Below are 10,949 nucleotides of genomic sequence, written 5' to 3' on the forward strand. Positions count from 1 at the left end.
TTATTAGCTCATTACAAGACAATTTGTCAGCATGTCTTTGTTTTTCTCTGCATTTATGTGCTGTAAATTATTTGTTTTTTCCAACCAGCAGCTGTATGTAATCATAGTGAAAACGTATTAGTAATGTGTATGTGGTTTGGATAACCTAACCTTGCTATTCATTTTGTATACTGTGAATTCCCTGTGGTAGCAAAATGTGTTATGCGGTAATACAATGAGGAAACAGGGTTTGGGTCACAGCAGTTATTTCTTTCACACACACACACACATAGACGACAATTTATTCAGTGGTTTTGTGATTCATTCTATTAATCTGGTTTCTTTTCCCTTTGGCTTTGAGCTCATAAAATCAGTTTACAATTTCAATGCATTTTTCTCCAACTAATGTCTTTTCCCCTCCTCTCCTGCCTCGTATCTGCTTTTTCCGCTCTCTTCTTCTTCTTGCTGTTTTTACCTTCCATTTTTTCCCTTTGGCATTCATCATCCCGCCCTGCTTTCTTTATTCTAGGGTGTAAGCACGTGAAGGGCATCTTGCTGTTTGGGCCCCCAGGCTGTGGTAAAACTCTGATGGCAAGGCAGATCGGCAAGATGCTCAACGCCCGTGAGCCGAAGGTTGTCAACGGCCCTGAGATCCTTAACAAGTATGTAGGAGAGTCTGAGGCCAACATCCGCAAACTGTTCGCCGACGCAGAAGAAGAACAGAAGAGGGTGAGAGGTGCTCAGTGCAGCGTTTGACATGTCCGATTAAAAAACAGAACTGACTTTAGAATTTTTTATCTCGACCTGTCTCTAGCTGGGAGCCAACAGTGGCCTACATATCATCATCTTTGATGAGCTGGACGCCATCTGCAAGCAGAGAGGCACGGGCGCCAGCAGCACGGGCGTGCATGACACCGTGGTCAACCAGCTCCTGTCTAAGATTGACGGTGTGGAGCAGCTTAACAACATCCTTGTCATCGGTCAGTAGCAGTTTTATGATACATTACGCTGATTGGAGTGCAGGGGCCCGTTTCACACACTTCTCTCTAATCAAATTGCACCGCTGTGACCCGTACATGAGCACGCAAGAGCCTTGTAGGACCATTCCAGCCCCAAATGCTGTTATATTTCTTTTCTCTCCACGTTTTCAGTGTCAAATGACATTCTATGTTCTGTGAGGACTGGCATGCTGTGTTAGAGCAATCACCACCATTAAAGCAGCCAATGGGCGGTAGATTTCCACGCATTCTGGGGAATCTGTGCCTGAGCATTGCAGCGTATCTGGAGCCTCTTGGTGACCCAACACCTTATTATGTCACCTTATGTTTGGTTTTCCATTCATTTGTCATCCATATTCTGAATCTACACTGTGTGCACAATTATTAGGCAAGTGATTATTTTGACCATATCATCATTTTATCCATAATTTCCAACTCCAAGCTGTATAAACTTGAATGCTTATTGGATTTAATGCATATCAGGTGATGTGTATTTGTGTAACGAGGGAGGGTGTGGCCTAAGGAGATCAACACCCTATATCAAGGTGTGCATAATTATTAGGCAGATTCTTCTCCTCAGGAAAAATGGGCCAAAAAAGAGATTTAACTGACTCTGAAAAGTCAAATATTGTAAAAAGTCTTTCAGAGGGATGCAGCACTCTTGAAATATCTAAGATATTGGGGCGTGATCACAGAACCATCAAACGTTTTGTTGCAAATAGTCAGCAAGGTCGCAAGAAACGTGTCGAGAAGAAAAGACGCAAATTAACCACCAAAGATTTGAGAAGAATCAAACATGAAGCTACCAGGAACCCATTATCCTCCAGTGCTGCCATATTCCACAACTCCAATCTACCTGGAGTGTCAAGAAGTACGAGGTGTTCAGTTCTCAGAGACATGGCCAAGGTAAGAAAGGCTGAAACCCGACCACCTCTGAACAAGACACATAAGTTGAAACATCAAGAATGGGCCAAGAAATATCTGAAGACAGATTTTTCAAAGGTTTTGTGGACTGATGAGATGAGATTGACTCTTGACGGACCAGATGGATGGGCCCGTGGTTGGACCAGTAACGGACACAGAGCTCCACTTTGACTCGGACGCCAGCAAGGTGGAGGTGGGGTACTGGTATGGGCAGGTATTATTAAAGATGAGCTAGTTGGACCTTTTCGGGTTGAAAATGGACTCAAAATCAACTCTCAGACCTACTGCCAATTTCTAGAAGACACTTTCTTCAAGCAGTGGTACAGGAAAAAGTCTGCATCTTTCAAGAAGACTTTGATTTTTATGCAAGACAACGCTCCATCACACGCATCAAAGTACTCCACTGCGTGGCTGGCCAGTAAAGGCCTTAAAGATGAAAAACTAATGACATGGCCCCCTTCTTCACCTGACTTAAACCCTATTGAGAACTTTTGGGCCCTTCTTAAACAGGAAATTTACAGTGAAGGTAAACAGTACACCTCTCTGAACAGTGTCTGGGAGGCTGTGGTTGCGGCTGCACAAAAAGTTGATTCTGACCAGATCAAGAAACTGACTGACTCCGTGAATGGAAGTCTTGTGACTGTTATTGAAAAGAAGGGTGGCTATATTGGTCACTGAGGGTTTTTTTTTTTTAAATTTCAGAAATGTTTATTTGTAAATTTTGAGTTTGTTTATTATTCTCACTTTAACAGGTGAAAATAAACAAGTGAGATGGGAAAATCTTTGTTTTTCATTTAGTTGCCTAATAATTCTTCACACTAATAGTTGCCTAATAATGGTGTACGTATAAATATTCTCTTAAGAAAGCCAAAACTTCACTTTTACTACTTAAATGTTCAGGTTTGAGGGTTTGTTAACATTTTGGATTGACCAAGAGCACTGTAGTTGTACAATAACAAAATGCATCCTCAAAAATACAACTTGCCTAATAATTGTGCACGCAGTGTAGGTGTGAAGAACCTTCTCAGCAGGCTCAGAAACATTTGGGTCTCTTTTTTGTATTTTTATGTCAAACCTCTCTCACTGTGAGGTCTATTATGTGTCAAGTCAGATTCTCCTAATTCTGCAACTGCAACAACTAGTTGTGAATTGCACACTCCAGCTCAGTGAGTGCCACCCGTGCATGAGGATAGGAATTGTTATTCACAGTATTCACTCACAGTAGTCGTAGAGAGGATCTGAATCAACTGGCTAGAAAGTCCTGTTTTTACTCCTCATAAGCTCAGTTTTCTCCTGGTGTTGTATGCTTCTGCACAGACTCTACTATGACAACTTCCTCTTAACGACTTTCACATTTCATACCGTAAATGTCAGACAGCATCAGAGTTTTGTATTTTTCATTAGTTTTTATCTTTATTTTGTTTTTAAGCTTTAAGTTTAGTTTCACTTCGTTTCCAGAGTAGATTTGCTTGTTTCAGTTTAGTTCTATTAGTTTCACTATTAGTTTTAGATTAAATTACAATTTATATCTTTCATAAGTTCAGAATCAGTATTGCAATAGAAACACAATGCTTTATGACGGCAGCTGACTCACAGTCATGGAAACATCCCATCACAACAAACGCACGCTAAAAGGCAAAAGGCTAAAACTAACTTTTTCAGTTAACTAAAATGATTTTCCCACTCCTAGTTTTAGTTTTTAGCTCAGTTTTAGTTTGCTTTAATAACCTTGGTCAACATCAGTTACATAATTCTGCCCTTCTCTCAGTATCTGCTGTTCTCTCTGTCTCTGCAGGTATGACCAACAGGCCTGACCTGATAGATGACGCCCTGATGAGGCCTGGCAGGTTTGAGGTCAAGATGGAAATTAGTGAGTGTTTCTGCTCTCTGTTAAGATTCCTCACTCTTCTTTTAATTTAGGCTTTGATTTAATATTCTGGTTGAATAGTGTCCCTAATCTCTGTCCATGACTTCAGAAGGCTCAGATATGATCTTTTGTGTGAGGTTTTTCACGCAGCCTCTGAAATGTTCTACAATATGTGTGTTTATATGTAGTTTTGGAGTTGACAGGATCACAAAAATGGATGATCAACAATTGCCAATTCAAATGGGTTGTCAAAAAAAAAGATTATGACAAAATGTAGTAAAATGCAATCAGACAGGTTTAAAGTACAGCATCATCCTTTCCTCTAACTAATTCTCTCAGTTCTTTCTTCCACCCCTCTGCCCCTCGCTGCCTCATCGTCTAACCTCCAGGTCTGCCTGACGAGAAGGGCCGTGTCCAGATCCTGACCATCCACACCAACAAGATGCGCAGCTTCAACCTGCTCGCTCCCGATGTCAACATCAAGGAGCTGGCGGCTGACACGAAGAACTACAGCGGTGCAGAGCTGGAGGGGCTGGTCAGGGCCGCTCAGTCCACCGCCATGAACCGACACATCAAGGTCACTTGGCACTTTCACATACACAAAGCTTGCACGGGGGAGGCTGCTGTAGTGACAGGCCAGCAACACAGTTTAGAAGAACCAGTTTCTACTGAACATTTTTAGATTAAAAAAACTTATATTCTCATGTTCAAACCCACAGTCACTGTGTTCTATAAAATAACATTGTAATAACAGCTTGCACAGCCAAAAGTGATCAATAGGGAGTCAGTATATGTTCATTGCTGAACTTGGGGAATTTGACAAAAATAACCTTAACTCAAGGAAAACTTTCTCGCCTTTTTTGGAGTTTTCATCCCCATCTCACAGCCTTCATCAGCAAGCAGAATTACTTTAGTGGCCATTGAGTTGGCTCAGCTGTCATTATGAGATCCACCTGAATCAACTCTATGACAAATGAGTACATTCCCTGGTGAAGGCTATAAGGTGACTGAAAGCCTCAGAAAACTACATTTTTTATTTCATATACTTCAGATACATGTTTTCATGTATTCTCTGCAGTGATAAGGCAAATTACAATGAAAATGTAATTCTGCACATCTGCACAATGAAGCCTCTGACAGTAAATACCTGGTGTGGGTCAAGACACAAAAACAATGGTTCCCCCTTTACTTCTTAAATGACATGGTATCATCAGATTTATTTTGAAACACTAACTCCAGACCTGAAGAAAACAATGTTTTCACAGGCTGAGCAGTACTCACTAGTGTGATGAGAGTAAACTGTGGCCCATTAGTCCTGACATTGCTTTGATGCGGTTATATATTCTTTCGCAGGCTACCTCTACAGTGGAAGTGGACATGGAGAGGGCAGAGAAGCTGCAGGTCACCAGAGACGACTTCATGGGATCCCTCAACAACGACATAAAACCTGTATGTACCAGGTCTTTTTAGAGTCTGTGTTCCTGACTGTAGAATACAGTGTGATCCTGTAATATGAGGAGGCACAACACCACTCCTAATACTTCCTCATGTTTTTATCCAGGCCTTTGGTACAAACCAGGAGGATTACTCCAGCTACATCATGAACGGCATCATCAAATGGGGTGACCCAGTCACTCATGTCCTCGATGATGGAGAGCTGCTGGTGCAGCAGACCAAGAACAGCGATCGCACACCGCTAGTGGCTGTGTTACTGGAGGGTAAGAAATCAGTAACACACCAGAAGTTGTTTTGTACAAGTTGTTTCGCTGTGTCTCTGCAACGGAGGTTAGCGTCACCAGAAGCCACACTGGGGCCTATGGGAAATACGGCAGGTTGAAAATGTGTCCGAATAGAGAAAAAGACTTAAACAAATCCACAATCCCACTCAATTGTTTCCCACACGCAAATACAAACACGCGCTGACAGTAAATTGTACCCCTCCTCTCCCTCTCCCAGGCCCGCCCCACAGTGGAAAGACGGCCTTGGCAGCTAAGATTGCAGAGGACTCTGAGTTCCCCTTCATTAAGATCTGCTCTCCAGACAAGATGATTGGACACTCAGAGATCTCCAAGTGCCAGGCAATCAAAAAGGTAAGTGCTGCAGCGTGTTTACACCATGTCAGCAAACAATGAAACACTTTTTTTTTCATTAATTTTTCCATTAATGGATCATTTCTGCCTGTTTTACTTTTGCCCATATCTCAATTCCTTTGTCTCTCCCTCCATCTGTTCCAGGTCTTTGATGATGCCTATAAGTCACAGCTCAGCTGTGTGGTGGTGGATGACATTGAGCGTCTGCTGGACTACGTCCCCATCGGACCTCGTTTCTCCAACCTCGTGCTTCAGGCTCTACTGGTGCTGCTGAAGAAAGCTCCACCAAAGGTCAGAGTTCATCTGCAACATGTTCTGTTATGCTACTGTCAACAAACAAATCCACCGCCGTAGTCCATCTCTCACTACCTTCCAACATTCCTGCGTTGTCTCCCATTTATTCCTACTGTACCAACGGCTCACAAGTATTTAGTTTAAAAAAGCTCAGTCATTTCCTAAATCAATCAGTCAATCTTTAGATGGCTTCAACTCACAGCTAACCTTATCTCAAGACACTTTTCATAAAGAGCAGGTCACTCTGTAATTAAGAGAGACCCAACGATTCAAGAATTCAAAACTAAGAATTCAAGAATCCCAACATGAGCAGGAAAAAAAACTCCTCTTTAACAGGAATAATCCTCAGACAGAACCTGGCTCTTTCTGTCAGGACTATATGATCTTTTCACCTAACTCGCTGTACAAAAAGTGTATTTCCTCAAATGCTGTCTATTCCTTTGAATAATATGTAATAATCAGGCAATAATATTATTAATATTAATATAATAATATTATTAAAAATAATAATATTACCCCATAATTCCATCCCTAAAGTTTTAATTTCCTTTCTTTACTTTTTTTTACAGCATCAACAAACAATTTAACTTAGTCCTTAGTCCCAGATATCTCTGTATCTTTGATTCCGAATTTTGCTTTCTAATTAGATAAACCAACGCCAGAACCGTCTATTTGTTTATCTCAGAATGACCAAATGCCAAAATGAAAACCCCGAACCTCACCTGTGGTTACTGTCAGTACTCAGGAGCATTACATTTTTGAGCGTGTGAAATTTTAAGCAGACTGTTAAATGACTGTTAAATGCCTGACAAATGACCTCCCATGTGATGTAATTAACAAAGTACATAACAAGTAATTAATTCCACCTGCAGGGTCGGAAGCTGCTCATCATTGGCACCACCAGCAGGAAGGATGTCCTGCAGGAAATGGAGATGCTGGACGCCTTCAGCACCACCATCCACATCCCCAACATCTCTACTGGGGAGCAGCTCGTCGACGCTTTAGAGGTATCAGCGCACACACAAGACACACATGCACCCACGTAGTCAACACATCTGTTTGCTTGAAGGTTAAGGTGCTTAAGATATGCACTCAAACGAGGACACACAGATGAATGCGATGAATCCATAACCATCCCCCACTCTCAAGAACACACATTCACACACACACAGCCTTGACAGCCTTTGAAAGGCAGGTGCTGGAAAAATGTATGGGGCTGAAATATAATTCAGAGGCTATTTTCACCTGTAGTCTCTCTTGATGAAGCTTTTTACTCTGAGGTTTTGATGGTTGCATTGAAATCTCCACTTTTCTCACGTCTTTGTTGTCTTTGTAGCTGCTGGGAAGCTTCACAGATAAAGAGCGGTCCAACATCGCACAGCAGCTCAAAGGGAAGCGAGTCTGGATCGGCATCAAGAAGCTCCTCGTGCTCATCGAGATGTCGCTGCAGGTACAGAACAGTTAAAGCCACCACTGACTCATTAAGTAGTTACCTGTAGCCTAAGGTTTCACATAAGGTGAATATTTAAGGACGTAGTGCCCTCCTTGTGATTTCACTCTATTATACAAAACAAGAAATGTCTGATATACATCATCAGCATCCACTGCACATATTGTGGTTCTTTTTCTATAGCCTTGTTTCATCTTTTCAATGTTATTGAAGAGCCCATTAAATCCTGTGTCAATTGCTCACTGGACACACACACAAAATAATTTTTCAGGTTTTCACTTCAATGCTTTGCAATTTCTTTATATGGTCAAGCCGATTAAGAGCACGCGTCTAAGAAAGTTCCTCTGACAGGGCGGGCTGACTTCCTGTTGGTGCCCTGCACACATGAATGGCATGAAGTAATTCCATGATACGACTTTTCCAGACTTTCCAAATTTTCAAACTTCTGATTAGTCATTATTAAGGAGTTTATGACACTCAGAAACAACAACAGTCTTTATGCTCAGCTAAGCTAACTGGCTGCTGACAGTAGCCGTATATTTACCAGACAATAGAGAGCGGTGTCAATCTTCTCATCGAACTGTCGGCAAGAAAGGGACCACCGCCGTGATGGTGGTCAGAATCTGATGTTCAGATATTAGTTTAACACTTTCGCCCCCTGACATCTTAACCGCTTTAGTTTTATTTCCACTCTGACACCTCATCTCTCAGGTATTTGCTTGTGAAACAGTCCGCTGGCTGAGCTGACTTCATGAACATGCATGCAAGAATGCAGGCGGTCAACATGGCAATCATGTTCTAACATTTTAAAACAGCCCGCCTCCATCTGAGGGCGGCAGACAGCCACTGCCTTCGATCATGTCACGGGATATTTAGCTATCTGTGCTCCAGTGGACTCCCGCAATGGCGCCAGCTGTGGTGGCCGAGAGATTTTTGCCGTGACTGCAAGGCCCCACGCTGAATGTTTATTCGTCTTTGCTTCCACTGTCAACAGACTTTTCAATCTCTCTCTCTCTCTCTCTCTCTCTGCTTTCTTTCACTGTCTCCAGATGGACCAGGACTACAGAGTGAGCAAGTTCCTGTCTCTGCTCAGAGACGAGGGCGCGTGAGTACAACCGCTCTGCACCAATCACATTCATTTTCATTGCTTGTCAAACAGCCTGAAACCGTCTCCTTTTATTCTCACGTCCAACCATCTTTATGTTTCTCCTTCCATTATCCTGTCTGCTTAGACCATTGTGTGTTAGTGTATTGTGATTTCCACGAACATCATTAGGAGGATGACAGGATATGCTTTGAACGTGGCTCACAAAAGGCACACAAGAGTACAATATAGATTGACTTGTATTTCCATGCTGCACACACAGGGTAGACGTGCTTGTCCTAACCATGCAGAACAAGGCTAACAATCACTGACTTCTTCTCACCCACTTTTTGACCTTAACGGCTTTATTTTGCAATCACCAGGGTGAATGAAGGCGATCAAATCCGAATTTAAGCTGTCGGTCACTCTCGCTGTGCACTGGTAAGGTCAACAGCAACGAGACTAGTGCCTGAAGGTTCGGAGTACAAAACCTGTAGTTTGCCACTTGCTGTTAGATTAGCATTTACATAATTATCTTCCTGCCTCACAGTGGTTTTGGTGGCTGTAGAAGCTTCAAATAACTGTTTTGATTGTGCTTCGGTGTGTAGTGCTGTGTATGCAATAGAAGGCTAACATTTAGACAGAAGTATGTATGCTGCTGGAAATATATCAGACGGAAAAAAGTTACAAATTGCAGCTTGTAATTTGTGAGACATTGTGTGTTATTAGGTTAAATAATGTCTTTAACCTGCCCCTCCACCCACATTTTCTTACATTGTATACATTATCATTTGTGATATTTCTAAACTGGTAATTTATTTAAATCATGTAACATGACATTTCAAATGTCTTGCAGTCATTTAGTTTTTACTACCACATCATCTACATTTTACCTTTGCCTTATTTATTTCTGAATGTTAGTGATTGGATGTACAGCTATGTCAGCTATGTCAGGAGTAGCTTGCACCAGGTCTTCATAAGTTCAGACTACATGAATAAAAAGCATCAGGTAGAAAAGAATATTTCCATAGTTCACTCTAAACTGCATTACTGAGTTATGAATTACTATAAGCCTTTAGTAGCAGATGCTGCGCTCATGTTACATCAGGCTTATTATGAGTTTATGACTTATAAATAGCACAACACGTTGAATTCCAAGTCATAATTACAACTGGGAATTTCTGATTATTCCAACAGCTCCAATATGTTCGACATGGGGCTTAATAATGATACGTGGAGTGCCTGAAGAATAAGAAAACAGGGCCGCAACAATCAATTTCAAAGCAGTTATACCCTCACACAGCCGAACTCTGTAACCATACGACCATGTCACCTTTCCCATGTCTACAATCCATATGACCTGAACCCAGTGTAAGACACCTCATGAGCTGTATGGGTGGAATCCCATCTAGTGAATCACCAGTTTGAAACTAGCTATTAGTATGTAATTAGGAAGAAGTGGTATGACATACTCATCCATAGTCATAGTGTGTTACCTACAGTGGGTGGCAGTCAGCAGGCCTCCAGTTTGGAGGAGCGGGCAAGAGTCCCGGTAGACCAGCAGCTCCTGTGTTCTTCAAGATAAAATGATCGTTTCTGTCAGTCGAGCCTGGCGGCTTTGAAACGAGCGAAGAGAGAGAGCGGCTTAAACTCCCCCTCGGAAAGGACTGTCTGATGGCAATGCGCTGAGAATATTCTAAATATAGCATACACTTAAGGTAATATTGATTTAATATGTGGGCCTTTTTTCACGTTTTTTCTGCTACCCCTATCCATAGTACATTGTTGAGTGTCTGTGCCAGGACTGCTTCTCCAAACTAGGAGCATGCTGACCACAGTCTAGTCTAAGTATCACTCTACTTATGGATAAGTAGATCATACAACCCCACTTCAAATAGTCTGAACTATCCCTTTAACACACTAATTTAGTACTGAGCTTAGAAATAGGTGGTGCAGCCCTTACCTGGTCATCACTGGTCGATAAAAAAGTCTGTTAACACTATTTTTGGATGGTGTGTGAGAGGACCAAGAATAAGACATCAGAATCAAGAGTGCAGCAGTCGCAAAAGGTCATTGAGTGATGGTTTCATGTTGTGGCTCTCTTCTTGTTTTATAGCCGGTTAAATCCTGGTCAACATTTTTTGTTTTTCTCAAGACACCGCCCAGCGTTGTGCTGGTGTTGTGTGAGTACACTGGAGTTTATTAGGAGGTTGCAAAAAAAAGGGGGCCCATCTTTAATAGGAATTTCTAGTGGGATGAAATA

General features: G+C 41.9%; 1 protein-coding gene across 1 annotated transcript in view; it reads left to right on the plus strand.

The window, feature by feature from the left end:
* The window catches only part of nsfa (N-ethylmaleimide-sensitive factor a), a 31,549-nt gene extending 22,838 nt beyond the window's left edge, over positions 1–8,711 (plus strand). The window contains exons 9-19 of the mRNA XM_070847980.1: positions 509–708; positions 794–959; positions 3,697–3,771; positions 4,158–4,345; positions 5,122–5,217; positions 5,330–5,486; positions 5,725–5,858; positions 6,003–6,149; positions 7,025–7,159; positions 7,489–7,602; positions 8,652–8,711. Of these exons, the coding sequence (XP_070704081.1) occupies positions 509–708; positions 794–959; positions 3,697–3,771; positions 4,158–4,345; positions 5,122–5,217; positions 5,330–5,486; positions 5,725–5,858; positions 6,003–6,149; positions 7,025–7,159; positions 7,489–7,602; positions 8,652–8,711 (1,472 nt within the window). The remainder of the gene's footprint in view (positions 1–508; positions 709–793; positions 960–3,696; positions 3,772–4,157; positions 4,346–5,121; positions 5,218–5,329; positions 5,487–5,724; positions 5,859–6,002; positions 6,150–7,024; positions 7,160–7,488; positions 7,603–8,651) is intronic.
* The last annotated feature ends 2,238 nt before the right edge of the window (positions 8,712–10,949 follow it).

Source organism: Pempheris klunzingeri, chromosome 17 (genome assembly GCF_042242105.1).
Source record: "Pempheris klunzingeri isolate RE-2024b chromosome 17, fPemKlu1.hap1, whole genome shotgun sequence".
NCBI classification, from domain to species: domain Eukaryota; kingdom Metazoa; phylum Chordata; class Actinopteri; order Acropomatiformes; family Pempheridae; genus Pempheris; species Pempheris klunzingeri.